Source organism: Equus przewalskii, chromosome 3 (genome assembly GCF_037783145.1).
Source record: "Equus przewalskii isolate Varuska chromosome 3, EquPr2, whole genome shotgun sequence".
NCBI classification, from domain to species: domain Eukaryota; kingdom Metazoa; phylum Chordata; class Mammalia; order Perissodactyla; family Equidae; genus Equus; species Equus przewalskii.
The window spans coordinates 34,227,628-34,245,447 of NC_091833.1; the positions used below are offsets into that span (position 1 = coordinate 34,227,628).

The 17,820-nt window shown below is 44.9% G+C and overlaps 1 protein-coding gene across 2 annotated transcripts in view; it reads right to left on the reverse strand.

Moving 5' to 3' along the window:
- The window catches only part of KLHDC4 (kelch domain containing 4), a 53,591-nt gene extending 40,926 nt beyond the window's left edge, over positions 1-12,665 (reverse strand). The window contains exons 1-4 of one of the 2 annotated variants that reach the window (XM_008508635.2): positions 12,473-12,665; positions 8,765-8,856; positions 5,554-5,632; positions 4,842-4,940 (exon numbers count right to left, since the gene is read on the reverse strand). In XM_008508635.2, the coding sequence (XP_008506857.1) occupies positions 4,842-4,940; positions 5,554-5,632; positions 8,765-8,856; positions 12,473-12,571 (369 nt within the window). In that variant the 5' untranslated portion in view covers positions 12,572-12,665. The remainder of the gene's footprint in view (positions 1-4,841; positions 4,941-5,553; positions 5,633-8,764; positions 8,857-12,472) is intronic. The other variant, XM_070612462.1, reaches the window with a different exon arrangement.
- Between the last annotated feature and the right edge of the window lie 5,155 nt (positions 12,666-17,820).

A 17,820-nucleotide genomic window follows, 5' to 3' on the forward strand; every position in this document is an offset into this window, starting at 1 on the left:
GGACCTACACCACTTGTCAGCCATGCTGTGGTGGCAAGCCACATACAAAATAGAGGAAGACTGGCACAGACGTTAGCTCACGGCTAATCTTCCTCAAAGCAAAAAAAAAAAACAAAACAAAAAGAGGAAGATTGGCAATGGATGTTAGCACAGGGCAAATCTTCCTTAGCTAGCTAGCTAGCTACATACATACATAAATACATATATACATACATAAATAATACAATCAACCCAAAAGAAGGCAGGGAAAAAGAGAGAGGAATACAGAATGGATGGGATAAACAGAAAACAAATAGCAATATCAAAAATATTACTGATAGCCATGTCAATAAGCACATTAAATGTTAACAGACAAATACACCAATTAAAAAGCAAAGACTGCTGGACTGGATTAAAAAACAAGACCCAACTATAGTGCTGTTTACAAGAAATGCACTTTACGTGTAAAGACACAAATGGGTTAAGAGCAAAAGGATGGAAAAAGATGTATCGTGTAAACATTAATCCTAAGGAATCTGGGGTGGCTGTGCTAATAGTAGACAAAGTAAACTTCAGAAGATTATCAGGGATAAGCCAGTAAGGATATGGAAGATGTGAACACTATCAACCAACTTGACCTAATGAGGACACTACACCCAACAACTGGAGATTGCACATTCTTTTCAAAAACACACAGAACATGTGCCAAGACAGATCATATGTTTGGCCATAGTTTAAGTTTCAAAAAATTTAAAAGGACTGAAATCGTACAAAGTGTTCTTTGACTGTAACAGAATTAGAAATGAATAACAAAAAGATAACTGAGAAATCCCCAAATATTTGTAAATTAAACAACACACATCTAAATACTGTAACCCATGGGTCGAAGAAGACATCTGCAACCAAATTAGATCATTTCAATCTGAATGATGATAGAACATCAAAATTTGTGGGATGCAGCTAAAGCAGTGTCTAGAGGGAAATGCATAGCTCTAAATACTTACATTAAAAAAGAAGATTTAAACAAACGATCTACTTTTTCACCTCAAAAAGCCAGAAAGAGCAAATTAAACCCAAAGCGGAAGAAAGGAAACTTAATAAGGAGTAAAAATTACTGAAAAAGAAAAATATATAAACAATAGAGAAAAAAAATCAATTAACCCAAAGTTAAGAAAATAGGGAAAACTATACAGAAATACTTGAACTAAACACAACTTCTGTTTGGGATCTAGTGCTCAGATTTTTAAGTCATCTTTTTCTACCCGCTTTCAAGAATGATTTCAAAATTGCTACATGAGAGGTACCAGCCAAAATATCTCCCTAACAACTTCAAACAAGAACCAGCTTTTGAAGATTAAAATGCAGAAGGCACCTTAATCACCTACTATAACCCTGGTCATCTGATACAATGAGGAAATTCAAGCCAAAGAAATCAAGAAAATGATGGGTCACTAGTGTCCTGGTCGGCAGCACTGGCAGACTAAAACTCAGGGTCCATACTTCCAGTTCACACCAGTACAAACAATACCCCAGAAGGAGCCCCTAAAATGTTACAGGCAAAGACAAATCATGATAAAACACATCTGTACTTCCTGCTAAACTATTGTTTTAAAGTTCTTACGGAAATAAATAATAAAGTGTCTCTTTACTTGCCATTCCTAAAGACGAAGAAAGCGGATTTTAGGGAAAATTAAATTCATTTTGTTTTCTCCTCTTCCGCAAAAAAAGCATGTGTTACATATATCTGCTTAGCACTTTGTTTTCTAGAGTGACTGATGATAAACTAAAACATCTTTACTAGTATTTTCTATGGAAAACTAGTTTGCATGCACGTGTCAAAATAGACAGCAAAGAGAAGTCTTGTAAAAATAGGTAGTTCACTCACCTTCAACAAGGGATGTTTAAAAATTGTAGTTATTTCAAATAATCGGCCCTGTTCAAATATTTTTAACCAACTATTTAGCGGTAAAACCAATTATACAGCTCCATATCAAAGCAACAAAACAAGAAAAAAGAAAAACTTCTTGGGTAAGAAAACAATAACGTATGAAATACACAACCTGGGAACTAGCAATAGGATCTTATATCAAACTCAAAGGTTTTAATCTAATCCAAGTTAAATGTTATTTCCAAATTATTTCTATTTCATAACTGTTAAGTGAATGGAATGGAATACAGTCTGGTAAGAGCGAATCTAGTTCAGATCACTGATTAGTGCCTAAATTCTCTAAGAAATTATTTTTATCAAGGTCACTGTCACTAAAAACTCATACTAAATATGCAATACTCTAAAACATCCTGCAGTGTAAGAAAAAAATTATTTGCTAAAAGATACTTAAAACTCAAATCATAACACAAAAACAATAGGTTTCAGGCCAATAAGGATGTCTTAAAGAGGTTACTTTACGATAAGTCGAGGCACTTTAACAAAATTACTTCCCACAACATCCTAAGATAAGGGTTCCTCTTATAGAGGAGATATCAAGGTCTAAGCTGGACTACATGCTGCTCTTCAGAAGAAACCAGGCTGGACTCTGGAGGGAATGGCATCATGGGACTGGCATGGGCTGGAGCCAGGCTTTCCCCCACTCACTGCTCGCTGGCCTCTGCATGGTCAAACCTACCGAGAGTTCATGCCCCCAGGCTCTCTCATGGGTGATTAATTTATGTGTTTGGGAAATAAAGCAACAAAAATAAAACAGCTTTAAATATATATATTCATGAACATATACTCATAGTGGTTTTGAAGCAACTATTTAAACCAACTGACAACCAACATTCTCCAGATCCAAGGAAGGGGCAGCACCAGCCAGCAACCAAGTGAAGGAAGATGGGCAGCACCGCTCCAGTGCCAGGTGAGGCCATCCTCACCAACAACCACCTTCCTACTCGCCCCATGAGGCTGAATGCTTCCCGGGTGTTTGGGTTTGTTTATTGTTGTCTTAATTGGAATAAAATTGTCTGGAAGACCTCAAGTTCACAATTTTCCGTCCAAATGCCAAAAAAAAGCCCAATGGAGTCCAGGATCACATATAGACTCCGTGAATGGATTCTGACATCAGCCATGTGTTTCAGCTTCGTGAGAGACGAGTCATAAAAAGGAGGGATATCATCAAGAGCAAAGAAAACACAAAATACGGGATGTCACCAGGAATGGCAAGTTTGTCTTTTCTGTTGCCGTATCCCAGCACTGGAACACAGCCTCATGTGTAAAAGATACTCAGTGTTTTCAGAGTGAACGAACCCAGGACTTCTGTAGGGCCGGCTCAGATGGAACGCAATGAAGCTTACTGAGTTGGAGGCTAACACTTGCAGCTCAAACAGACGCCGTCAGCGGAACTTCGTTTCTCTCAGGAATAAACCTTTTGTCTATAGTAACTCTTCCCCTCAAGTACCTACTGCTCGTTAACGCACGAAGGCCAACAGGAACACAGCCGACATTTTTTCTGTTCCATGAGAGCGCATTTCGTTTTCACTGAGTGTGAGTTAGTTATCACTCTGGGAGAAACGAACCATCAAGTGATACGAGCACGTGAACTCAAGATGTTCACCTCCTCCTCCCCCACCCCTCAACCGTCAACAGTCTCGCTCCTTGCCAACCGTCCCCAACAGCCCAGGAAGAAGAGTACGAACACTCCCTTCTTCTCTCCCAGAAAACGGTGCACAGAGAAGAGCAAGCAGCTGAAGCCGGCACGGGTCATTCGGTCCCACATTCAGAAGACATTATGACCCTTTACTGTCTCTCCCTGGGCTGTATTCATTTTAGAAAAGGCCATCTAAACTCTCAAATTACACTAAAAGAACTTCACGCCCCCCCAATCCAGGATCTAGAAGCAAAGAAAGAATGCAAAGTGTACGTATAAGCTTTCTCTTTCTACTCCTTTTGCCTCCTAATTGATTAAAGACAAGGAACACAGCTTCTAACACCATATTCATAAAACGGACTCAAACTTCTCAAAATCCATTTGTTTATCAGAATCCAAGCTTGCTAAGATCTGATTTTTAAACGAGAAAGCAAGTGCATTCCTCTCTTCCAGAGGACGAAGCAGCCCTAATGCCTGCAGCCTTCATGTGCACAAGACGTTCACACAGGGCAGACAGGCAGGGCCTCCTCTCAGACCCAATTTCAGATCAGGAAGCTACCCCTGAGCACAGAATCAGAAAAGGGAGAACCACACACTGGAGGGATGTTTTAATGACACCAAGGTCAGCTGACACCGTGATCTTTCTCCACACTCAAGAGGCATCACTCATTCAAACTGGTTTTTGAGCCCAACACTGCTCCAAGTACTGGGTTATAATAATGAATGAGGAAGACCAAGTGCCTGTTCTCCGGGAGCTGACACAACCTGACACCAGGACCCCTCCCTGACAGGCTCACAGCTCACAGAGCTCTCCCGGGTGAAAGACAAGCCAACAACATGCAGAGTTAGTGTGGCTCCTGCATTATCCCCAGTGACGACTCATCTCGTCCTACAATAATTATTTTCCAACACCATTGACACATATCCTTGAACGCTGTCTTATCAACTTCATCTCTCTAGTCACCAGATCAGCCTCTCTCACCCAAATGGAGAAGGAGCACCTTGCTGACTGGACACGCCAGGCACCACACTAGGTGTTTTTACCTGGATTATTCATGTGCTCTTCACACTACCTGGAAGAGGTGGTCCTCTCCCAGCCGTATGGGTGAAGACACTGAAGTGCAAAGAAGCTTGGTAACAAGTCCAAGTTAGAAAACAGCAGAGTGAGGACGATGTGCAAGGCCTGGTCTCTCTGTAGGAGGCGGCCCGTCACTCAGCAACTCTGAAAGTCTCTCACAGAATCCTCCGAGCAAAGCCCCAACACAGCAAGACACACACCTGGTGAGCACAGCGCCTCGGAGGTGCACTGGGGATTTCCACTCTGGTCCAGCTGTCCTTCCTGATGTTGTAGATATAGAGTTCATTATACAAGAGAGTCTGCAGGAGAGAGGAGGAGCTTTAGTGTCACAAGTGATGCTTCCACACAAGCAACAGTGAGGGGTAGGAAGGGCCTCCATTACTAGCTTACCCTGGGAAACGTGTTTCCTACACTAATGTAAATGGTATCAATGCAGAGCACCGTGCAGCTGGCCCCCTGGACCCTTTGGGATGATGACACAAAGAAAAAGAGCGTCTCTCCACCAGACAGAGAAGGTGAACTCCTGTTTTTGTACCTATTTCATTTACAACGCTGAAATACAGGTTTTTCTGGCCTGTTCAAAAATAAAAATGAGCTCTAAATTTATCAGCACTTTCCCCATTCAAAACAACTGTGGAAATCCATCATGAAGAAGAACAGCTGAACAATGAACCTGAATGAGCAGTGTGCTGGGCAACCTCAAGCAGGTGCTAAGAGGTGTGACTGTAAAGGTCACTAAAGGATCCTGGTGGCTTATCAAGGACAACATTGTATGCCAGTCCTGACAGCTCAGAGGGTGGGACACACAGGAGGAGAGTTAAAGGAGAAATGCATATTTGGTATCACTGCTTTAATTTTTCTCTAAATGAGACCCATGGAAATTTGGGGGAAAAGAAAAAATAAATACTTTACTTTTTGGCCATTGAAATATTCACCTCCGAAAAGGATTAATTCATCTTTCTCAGGATGAGCGGAGAGCGAGGCATTTAACCTGCAAGAGTCAAAAGCAGGAGATCAATACAAAAGGAAGCACCTGACGGCCAGTGTGCCCGCCACTGCACTCCTTCCCATTGGAGCGCCTCACCACCAGGAGAGCATTTCTAAACTCCCGCCAAAGAGGAACCTGGGGCTGAGAACGGAGGCTAAGGCACCACCCTTCAAAGCAGCCTCATGGCCCCGATACGAACACCCAGGCTCCCTCTCCCAGGAGGGTCCAGGACCCAGGCTACTCACACAGCCACCTGCTGAAAATCATCGGGCAGTGAGAAGTCTCAGTGCTCCTTCCCATGTGCCCAATTTTCCAGAAATGTCCTATTTTAAGGGTCCATCCACTTAAATCACAATCAAAACTCATCTACAAAGTCCAGTATTTAAGCATTTCAAAATACATCCCAGATACCTTCCATCCAGAAATGCAAATGATTTCTACTTATTTCACACGTGAAGACAAAAGAATAGCTAGAAGGAAATTCTAACTATGTCCTGACTACTTCAGTAGGATGTAGGGAAAGGTGGTGACTGCGAGGGCAACAGCTGGAAAGCCCACTTCTTTCCAACTCCCCTAGAGTGGCGTCCTCCAAGATGCATCCCATAACGCTCATTCCAAAGGGAAAAGGTTTCACGGTCAAGTAAGTCTGGGAAATCTGAAAACTCTATTTTTCTCTTGGGGATTTACTGTACACAGAAACATTTTATAGGCTGAGAAATTTTGCAGTAAAGAAATCAGGGTTAAAATAGTACAGCTGCTGTGGAAAAACAGTCTGGTGGTTCCTCAAAAAGTTAAACACAGAATTACCATATGGCCCAGCAATTCCACTCCTAGGTATACAGCCAAGAAAACTGCAAACAGGGACTCAGATACCTGCAAAGTAACGTTCATCACAGCACTATTCTCAACAGCCCAAAGGCGGAAACAGCCCAGGTGTCCATCAGAGGATGAACGGACAAACAAAATGTGCTTTATCCATACAACGAATATTGTTCAATCTTAAAAAGGAATGAAGTTTCGGATTGACGCTACAAAGCGGACAAATGCTTCAAGGACATTATGCTAAGTGAAAGAGGCCAGTCATAAAAGGACAGGTGTTCTGTGACTCCACTTACATGAAACATCTAGAATACGAAAGTCAGAAGGACAGAAAGTAGAGCGGAGGTCACCAGGGGCTGGGGGAGGGCAATGGGAAGTGACTGCCTAATGGGCACCGAGTTCCTATCTGGGCTTAAGAAAATTTTTGGAAATAGATGGTGGTAACGGTTGCACAGCATTGTGAATTTAAGTAATCCCACTGAATTTTCCAGTTAAAAATGGCTAAAATGGCAAATTCTATATGTATTTTACCACAATTTAAAGAAAGGAAACTAGTGTTTACCGAAGTTTTTTGACCTTGAATCTTGTTTTCACTTAACACTCATTAATTTTCTGTGGAAAAGTAATGAACACGACCTGAGAAACAACAATCCAGTTTCGGCCCAGAGTACCCAAGGGTCACTTCCATCCAGACCCCGTCCGCCACCTCTCCTGGGTCACAGACACACAGGCCCCGTGAAGCACCAACGCGGCTGAGCGTCTCCTCACCTTCCCCGTTAAATTACACCCGAGCAACACTCGGAGCTGCACACACTTACTAAACTGGGCAACTTCACGGTCTCCTCCTCATCATGTGATGGAGAGGTAGGAGGTGAGACGTTACTACGGTCACCGACCAAAAGGTCTCAATCCTTTTATATCGGGGCTCCACAAACTGCTCCCTTCTGTCAGAAAGCACTCCCAGTTGACCCAGGGAACTGCCAACACTTCAAATTATATCATGGCATTAAACCTGGCTTTTTGGGCAACATTACTTTAGGAAAAGTTCTGCAATATCACACCCTAAGAAATCAATCCACGTCCAAAGTGGCTTCCCTCAGGAGGGCTGTGCGTGTGGAGCCTAAGGATGTGAAGGATGGACTCGCTCCAACAATTCAAACAAAAATGCACAGCTACAACGTGTGGAACTTGGTCCTAGTGACAATATGCCAAATAAAGGGGAAAATAAAACCAGATTCCTAGGGGGATTTATTAAATGAAGAACAGGAGGGACTGCCGACTTTGGGAGCTGCCGAAAAGCTGCTGTGTCAGCTCGTTGGGCTCAGGGGCCAATCATGTTGCTCCCTTCCTTTGAATAGGCGGTGACGGTGACCGAATCCCGTGACCAGGTCGCCGGGACTCAGGAGCAGAGCCATCACCCGCACCTCACTGAAGCAAGGCGGCACTATAACAGCCCCCTCCTGAAGCGCTGGACCCCATGCCTCCTTCAGGCTGACGACAGCGCCAGTAAGAAGGGAAACAAAGCAAATCATCTCTCAACTAAACAACACAGTCCCAGATGCCTGTGCAGTTAATGTTTCCCCTTCTCTGAAGGCCGTGCATCTCGTTAGTAGGGTCATCCAGCCTTTCCTAGGTGTCCTGCCTCTATTCAGCAGCAAATATAAAAATTACAAAGCCCCAAATCAAATTATAAAAAAAACTGGAAATTCAGAAGCCAAGAGCAAAGATGAAGCAGAGGAATAAGAAGTCAGATAGAAACCAAAGCCTGCTCATTTCAGCCCATTCCACAAGTGTTCGAGATCCTACAAGACTTTGGACTTCTTCACATAATTTACAAATTCCTTTAAAATGGCTTATACGCAAATTATGTTTAATAATCACACTTTTCACATGAGAATGTAAAAGCATTATGAACGAACACAGCAAAGAGTTATCACGTCTTTAAGTTTTCCACCTGAGATAGGCACTCTTAAAATAACCTTAGGAACCAAAGAAAACCTCCTTGGGACAACACTTGAGTTCACAAATTGTCACCAGTTGAAGAACTTTCAAACCTGGCACAATGTCCCTGACGAGCAGCTGCGCTGAGACCTCAGTTCCATGTTTCTGCACGATAATAAAGCTGAATAACCTCACTCCCCTTCTTCAGAAAAGGAAAAAAAAAGTTTCGTGGGAGCTGATCCGGAATGGGTTTTAATGATGAAAATCTCCCCAGTGCCTGGTTATTTATGAAAACGTGGTGCCGATTTAAAGCAGTTTTCCAGTTTATACAAGGAAACCAACAGAAGCTCTCACGAAGAGTCTGTGCTCGCTTACCTTGGAGAAGGTGGGGGGCAGGGCGTTTCCACGACCTGAGTCTTTTTGGCATCTAGCGTCTGGAAGTGCGCTATGAGAGCTTCGAGGTCTTCCTAAGGGCAGACAAGCAGTCACAGGTGAGACACGTCCCTAAACCCTATTACGTCGTGGAAAGCCTGGGTCAGCTTTTCCACTGTCCACCTGACCTGACCGGGGTCCAGTCACATCAGTGAGTTCGAACACGCTGACACAGAATCACATTTCAAAGACACAGAATCTGACCCATGAAAAACACTCAAGCTTGACCTTACGGGCAGTTTTCTTGGAAGTACAGATGCATGCACACTGCATGAATCGGCTCATTCCAAACCCTCACACTGCCCCCAAAGCGTCTTCCACTTAGACAAGCCCAGCCTGACTTCGGGCCAGCACCTTTGACCACCTCCCGAAAACCCAGGCCTAGCCCACCCCACCAGCCTGCTGTGCTGTCGGCATGGCAATGTCTGATATTTCTCTTGCTCATGTATTTGTTTACTTTCTGTTTCCTCCTCCCTCCCACCAAAATAATAAAATATAAGCTCCAAGCAAGACATGGCACTCTGCTTAGAAGAGCACCTGCTCGGTGGGGGCTTGGCAATTATCAACTCAGCCAATCTGTGTAAGGAGGTTTCTATTGTTACAACTGCAGAAACAGATTTAGAAGTGAAGGTGCCCATTGATCTGCCTGGCTGGGCAGCAGTGAAACCTGGTCTTCCTACCCCCAGTTCAGTGCCAGTTTCCCTTCATTTGCTAGTGACCCTTCCTCCACCCCCAGGGACGGATGACCTGCCTGTCACGGGGAAAGGCTCCTCTCCTGATTCTCTTCTTGAATGCTCACTGCCCTCACCTGCTCAGGCTGACATGGGATCTGCGCCGCCTGCCTTCCCCCTGCCCCTGCCTCTCTCACATGCACACAGCCCTTGAGGGTTCCTGGTTCCACATTCTGCACTGAAGCTAGGTTAGATGTCCTTCCTGCACCTCCAGACCATTCCTCCTCCCTCTGCAGCCTCATGCCCCACCCTACCTCCTCACTCTCCCAGCTGCACTGGCTTCTCAGTTCCTTTAGCCAGAATGCCACATCCCCTCAGACTGAAGAGCCACTCACAGCTCTCCCCCTGCCCCCACCTCGTGTATACCCCTTCACCTCCCCGGACGCAGCCACTGTCTGGAACTGGGTGCTCATTACTCTCAAGCATTTCTTTATACTCTTACTACATGTTACATATCTCTAATATATATAGTTTTACATTTTTCAGTTCCACGTAAATGGTCTCATACTGCATATGCTCTTGCAACTTGCTTTTCTGTTCAGCACTGCCGAATGAACAATTTGATGCTTTGCCTCCATTTGCTTGCGCTGTGGCAGAGCTACCACCCCACACAGCTTCTCTATCCCTCCTGCTGACAAACATCTGGGTCAATTCCAATTTTTTGTTTTTACAAGCAAAACTACTATGCCCATTCTTGTACCTGTCTTTGTGTAGCTGGGGGCAGTTTTTCCAAGGGAAACCTTTAGGCGTGTAACTGCTGGGTTTCCACTTTTCTAGCGACAAATTAGGGTCCAAAGTGGCTCTACCAATTTTCACCCTCACAGCAGTTCACAGAAGCGTCCGAGATCCTGCCACTTCTGTATGGTAGGTGCCTAACAGCTGTCCTATTGACCACCACATCCCTAAGGCAAAGCACGCCGCATTACGGACTCAGGACAAATTACTGAGCGACTGAAACGTCACAGAAAGACCTGCATGGAGAAGGGACTGTTGGAGTCGCAATTAGTTCAGAGCTCCAGATCCTCTATCATTCACCTGAGAAATTATCTTCCTTAAGGCAGAAGGGAAGATGCGGATGAGGTGGGTGAAAGAAGTGGCCGGAACTGGGAATGGCAGGTCTGAAGGGAGAGCTGTTTCATCAGCCCCGGTGCAAGCTGGCACTAACGCCCACCAGGCTAAGCTGGCCCGTCAAGCATTCAACCCTGGTCACAGGAGGACGGGGGCTTCTAGGGTGGGAGCAGGCTTGGTTGCTCCATTCACTAGGAACATGGGCTCTGTCACTGGGCACCGTTTCAACTCCCACCTCTTCCACTTCTTGCCAATTAATCCAGAAGCCTCTCCACATGCCTTGCACGTTGAACAAATTCTCACCAGACCATAATTAGGTCTGTGAGCCAGGTGAGCTTCACTCCTACTCCTCTAAAGGAGCACGTCTCACACAGCTGGGCGTCATGATTACTGCGCTGGGGGGCTGGGACAGAGCGGGGTCTGGTGGCACAGGTGGCCTAGTCAGTGAAAGCCTCTCCAAGGTGACAATAAGCTGAAAGATGAAAAGGAGCCAGTCACAAGAAGAATGTGGCTGGGGGAGAGGTAAGGACCCCAAGTAGAAAGAACCTGGCATGTCTGAGACACTAACATTACACTAGACACTAACGTAAAGCTGGTGTGGCTGGAGTGAGCCCGAGGAGACAGAGACGGAGAGGCAGGCAGAGGCCAGGATGAAGAACAGGACTTCACCTGAAATTTACGTAATGTTATAAACCAATATTACCTCGACAAAAAAAAAGAACAGGAGCTTCAACGCAGACAGTGCAGAAGGGGGAGGAATCCGTGCAACAGCCAAGCAAAGGTGTCAACCACGTACACACATCTGAGACATGAGTTCTGTGGGAGGCAGAATTGCAAGTTGTCCCCAAAACCACCCCCTTAGTCCCCCAGACGTGAAATGATGGGATAGGACTCTCGGGATCAGGCTATGTTCCATGACACAGCCAGCTTTAAGAGAGGGAGATTATCTTCTGCTGACCTAATCAGACGACCAGTGATCTTAAAGGTTTGTTCTGAGGATTAATGGAGATAATATGGAAAGTCCCAGGTCCCAGACCTGATAGGCTCTCCCCACAGGGAAGCTACCATTATGGTCACCCAGGTACTAGGCACTGCAGGGAGATACAAAGATGAGTGAAAATCACAGTGAACAGTTAGTTACGGAGTGCTTACCAAGTGCCAAGCACTGTTCTAAAGATGCCACACAGATTAACTGGCTTCCTGTGCCACAACCCTAACCACAAACGTGCAGTCACTACCCCTACTTCACACATGAGAAACCCAGGCACAGAGAGATCATGCTCCTCCGAGGTCTGCAAGCTAGGTGTGGCAGAGGCGAGATTCAATCTACACCCAGTGGCTGCAAAGCCCACGCACTTAAGTGGTCAAGAAGCTGAGAACATTAGAGCCCAGAGACAGTGGGAAGAAAAGCCCAACCCCATTATTTGACAGATGAGGAAATGGAGACATTTATATTTAGGAAGAAAAAGGCAAAGGAAGGTGGTCAAGAGCTCTGGATTGGGGAGGTCTGGTCTAATTCCAGCTCCACGCGGCTTCACAGCGCTGTGACCCTGCCCTGTGGAACCTGCTAGCTTCTGGTTTCCTGCCAGATGTAGACGCCAAAGCTACCCAACTCACCTAGTGTGAGGATTAGAGCCCAGCCAGCACAGAGCCTGGCACACTCATTAACCATCATAAATCGCCCCAGGCTAGGGAGCACGCGAGCAACAGTCAACAGAAAGCAGACCGCTCAACTCTAAGTCCGACCGACCCATTCGCGGACCCTGCAGAGAGAGAGGGACCGGGGACCAAGGCCACAGCGCCGAGAGGAGCGGCGCAGCGCGCACGGGGCCTGTCCGCCGAGCCCGCTCACCTCCTCCTTCCGCGAGCGCTTGGACACCTTCTTCTCCATCTTGGCGGCCGTCTTCTCCGCCCCGCGGCCCTTCTTCTCCTTCTTGCCCTTCTTGCCCATCGCGCCGGCTCCAAAGGGAGTCTCCTGGCAAGGCGGAGAGGCGCGAGCGGGCCACGGGAAGTGCGTCCTCGTGGGGGCGCGCGGAGATAGCGTCACTTCCGGCCCAACCCGCGCATGCTCCCGGGGAGCAGGCCTCGGCTCCCGGATTCTCTCTTGCGGGGTGTGTACAAGAGGGCTTGGGGTCCTCTGGCTCTGAGTGGCTTCCGCTTGAACGTAGCCGGGCTGTGACCCCTGTCCTCTCGGCCCTTCCTCAGCCGTCCCAAGGGACGCGGCACCTGTGGTTTTCCGAGCGACCTGGGCAGGAAGGCCGGCTGCAGTGTTTGCTGTATTTAGGCAATTACTTAGCCCTATGTGGACTGACCCCTGGCTTTTTTCCTTGGACCCTTTTGCAAATTAAATGATTGCTGTGGCTTCATCCCCCAGAAAGGTATTCATACACAGCAAGGATTTGCAAACCGCCAGTGAAGACAATCCTTCTCCCACACAAAATGCACCAGATGCTGTGTTAGGTACTGAGGATATTGTGCTGAACGTTGACAAATAAAAATGGCAAGCAATAGGATATATTGGAGTATATGAGGAAGCCATTTGGTATAAATCTAATTCGGCCTGACCTTGTCTTTCCAAAAGGGCCTGACTGTGGCTGTTGAGCATGCATTTTGTATCTGCTTTAGACATTCCCTATGGCAAGAACAAAGGCCCTTGAGATAAAGGTGCAACTTCCCTCCCCCTCCCAACGTTGGCATCTCCTTAAGGATTAAACATCCTTCCTTAGGCTAGAAACTGATTGCTGCGCTCACCTGTGACCGCCCAGCTCGAGACAATAGACTTGCCTCCTGCTAGCCCTCTGAGACAGCAGACCCACTACCTGCTGTGTCCATCAAGCGCTGTGCCGACAGGGCAATCTTGTGACTATTGTGGGAGGGACATTTCAATCATGTGTGAAACGTCCTGTTTGGGGGTATATAACCACTCTGTATACCCCACTTCTTCGATGCCCTTTCTTCCTTTGGGAAGAAAGGCCCCGGGCCGTGGTCCTCAGATTTCAGCTGAGAATAAACTCTCCCAAATTTTCATTTATAGATTGGTTATGGATTATTTTCGTTGGCAACATGAAAAACGGTCCTGCCATTCCACTTTCTAGCGACTGTCCTCGGATGTCCTCTGTTAGAGGACTTATTTCTTCATCAGCAGAACAGGGCTAATGATGCCCTTTCCAAGGGTAATCGGCTTCCCAAGCCTGGAAACAAAAACTGCCTGCTAGGAAATTGTACTCTAGGATTTGACCAAGTAACATAATAAATGGGAATAAATGGGGAAAACATTTGTAGGACATGGAGTGAAAATGCTTATCATTAGAAGATGTCATAGTTGGGCTTCTAGTCAAGGACATAGGACAAATGAAGGACAAGGACAAGCAAAAGTTTGGCAAAAGGAAAGCATAAATCAGGAAATGATCTAGTTTCTTACTTTCTAAGTCAACTGCCACAGGGCTCAGCCCTAAAGAAATTACCTTAGATCCAGTCAGTTACTAATCACTGAGCAGCCAGGGAGAAATGCTTTCCCAACCAACGCCAGGCCTTGTCCAGAAACCTAGTTCTTTAAGAAGAAAAATAAAATTTGGGGAAACTATGGGAAGAAAGGGTAGAATAGGATTCAGCTGGCACTATCTCCAGCACTGCCTGTAGGAGAATAGGAGAACATATGTGATGATAGGAAGAAAAGAACCAGTTAAAAGCTGATCAGAAAGGAGCTGCAGAATTTCACAGAAACCTGGTCCTGAGCCTCCAGACATAATTGCCTTCAACAATGAGCTATGAAAGTCCAAGTCCTCACTTTTGCCCTGGAAATTGTTACTTTCCCTCTAGTGCCATATGGCTTTAAGAACATACCTAATCCTTTTATACTCTCCTGAGAATACTGGGTAACCTTGAGACAATGCACTTGAGGTAAAATGGCCCTTCAGTCACAGTGCGTCTGTCTGCAATACATTATAGTGGTCCTTTCTCAAGGGCTGCAAAAGGGGGGGCATATTCCCCATGGAAGATTTAGAAGGATCTAGTAGACGCAGGCTTAGTACTTTTATTATCCAAAAGAATCTTGAAGCTAAATTGGAAGGCTCTTGGATTATATGTGTCACGGTGATTTACGTAAGGTTAAAATTCTCATTAGCCAGAAAGAAAGAGAATAGAACATTTACAATGAGACCAGAATCCTAAAATAGTAAAAAGATTAAGCACAGGGTCCTATTTCATGAAATTCACATTTTGAAACTTTAACGGATTATCTTAAATGTGATGTATCATTCACTTTCAGTGTACTTTTGTGTGATAAGGCGCCCTCTGCTGTCTTCAAGTTGAAATCCATAAGAGAATAAAAATACTAATAATGGGCCCACCTAACTTCTAATCACCCTCACTGGAAATAATCCGTTTAATTGGAAAGATCTTCCAAGTGTGATACAGATGAGGTGATTCTTTGCACGTTTCCCATCTGGAAAGTGAGAATATTAAAATTGCCCACCTACCACACAGAATTCTTGGGAGGATCAAATGAAATAATGAAAAAGTTTAGAAAAGTAAAAACAAGGATACAAATTTAAGAGAGTCTTTGTGCTGTGAATTGAGGCCATGATTTTGAACTGGCTGGTGATCACTTCATTTACCAACATTAATTGGATGCTACAGCACATGAACATTGTACCAGAACACACGAGATACAAAACAGAAGACCCAGCCACCAGCTTCCAGGAGGTTTTGTTCTAATGAGACAAACACAATGATGTTCCTCAAATGCTTTGTGAAATGAAGCAAGGCATAAGGAAGGAAGGAGAAAGTGAAATCAAACGGTTATTTCACATATTTGGTCCGATTGCCTAGTTGTATGAGGAAAAGGGTAAACCCAGTCTTGTTGCTCCAGCGTGGCTGAAAGCGAAATTCTCTCCTCTTTGAGGTTAAAGTGTGCTGTTCAATTTCCAATTATTTGGAGATCTTTTTGGTACTTATTTTGATTTAATTCATTGATTTGAGATATCTAAGAGGTTAGTGCTCTCAATTTCCCATTAAATATTGCTTGGGTGGCATTCTACAGATTTTAGAGCCTACTTCTTTTTTTTTTTTTGGCATTCTACAGATTTTAGTACGTTGTGTTTTGATTTTCATTCACTTTGAGGTGCTCCCTAATTTCCCTTTTGATTTCTTCTCAGACCCCTGGGTTACTTAGAAATGTGTTAGTTTCTGTTTCACATATTTGGAGATTTTGCAAAGATCTTTCTGGAAAGTAATTTTTTTTCTCTGACTGCTTTTATGACTTCATCTTTATTATCCTGCAGTTCCACTAAAATATATTTAGATATTAATTTCTTTTTGTTTATCTTGCTTGGGAATTGGTAATCTTCATGAGCTGTGGATGGCAGCTTTATCATGTCTTCAGAGAATGCTGTTGCTCCCTTCTTTCCTCTCCTTCTGGAGATCCAATGAAATACATGATATCCCTTCCCATTCTCTCTTCCAGATCTCTTTTTTTTTCCTTGAAGATTGGCACCTGAGCTAACAACTGTTGCCAATCTTTTTTTTTTTCCTGCTTTTTCTCTCCGAATCTCCCCAGTACATAGTTGTATATTTTAGTTGTGGGTCCTTCTAGTTGTGGCATGCGGGACGCCGCCTCAACGTGGCCTGATGAGCAGTGCCACGTCCATGCCCAGGATCCGAACCAGCGAAATCCCAGGCCACTGAAGCAGAGCAGGCGAACTTAACCGCTCGGCCACGGGGCCGGCCCCTCTTCCAGATTTCTTAACCTCTCTTCATTTTCTGTTTGTCTCTCTGTGCTGCATTCTGGATAATTCTTTCTGATTTATCTACTAGTTCATGGATTCTTTGCTCAGCCCCATCAAATCTGTCTAATCCGTCGTATAATTTTTAATTATGATTAGTATATTTTCAAAGGTTCTGTTTCTTTTCTCTAGGTCACTTTTGTAGCTTCCTGTTCCCTGCAGATATTTTCAAGCTTGTCTTTTAATTCCTTAAAGTAAGTCCCTTAATCGGTCTGTGCTGCAATAATGCTGTTCATTATTCTTGGAGAACTACTTGTGAACATCCTTTGAAAGATTTCAATGAAAGCATCTTTCTCCAGAGGGGCATTGCTTTTGCTTCTGTAGACAACCATGGGCACTGCCAGTTCGTGACACCCTGAGTCCAGATTTGTGGCTGAAGTTTTTTGGACAACCCAAGGGATGCAAATTTAGGCTGACAATCCAAGGAAGGGCTGGGAAGCGGTTACAGTGTCTTCCCACCCTGCTCAACACTGAGGTAACTTCCTTGTGGTTCCCAAGGGCCTGGGGGTGGGATTACTCTGCTTCACCCTCATTCTGCAGGCACAGCTCTTCGGATCTCAGCTTAACCTGCAGGGGATCTCCTCTTAGATCCCACCTCGGGCAGCCTGGGATTGGATGATTGGATCCCACCGGAGGCATTTGGGATTGGACCATTAGATCCCACCTCGGGCAGCCTGGGATTGGACGATTAGATCCCACCAGGGGCAGTCTAGGGTTGGATGATTTTTTCCCTTGCTCTTTGACGCTGTCAAAACCAAAGTCAAAGGTTGCAATGCTTGCTCATGCCTGGAAGCAAATGCCATCCCAGAGCCCAGTTTCTACCCATTTTTTTTTTGTTTCTACTTTCCATTAGGTTCTGATTTGGTGATTTGTTACTCCATGTTAGTTTTCTAAAGGCTTTGAGAAGACTCGTTTCAACATTTATCCAGCATCTTTTAGTTGTTTTGAATGGGAGGATTGGTCCAAATAATGCAGTCTATACTGTATTATGGCATTGCTTCATTTTTCAAATGGTGCTTTTCAGTGTGTAATTAATATATGCTAATTTTTAAAATTTGGGAAATACAGACACGTAAAAGAAGAAAACCAGAAAGTCTCTCATAGTCTTCCCTCCCACACACAACCATTCTTAGCATTGGCGGAATTTCCTACTGACTGATATTGAGCAAAGATCTGTGCTATCGTCCCACTCACCTGTCTGGCAGATTGTAGTGAGGCCGTGAGCCTTGTTTTCTACCCCTGTGAGCCTACAGGTTCGTGTCTGTTTCTTGGCAGGAATGTCCCCTAAACTCACCCAATGATAACCTAAAAATAAAAAGCCAAAATGAGAGGCAGAGAGGCGTTTATTTGGGTTCAAAGCATTGCAATTCAGGGAGTACAGACTCGGGTAGAAACCCAAATAGCATCCCTCTAGGGA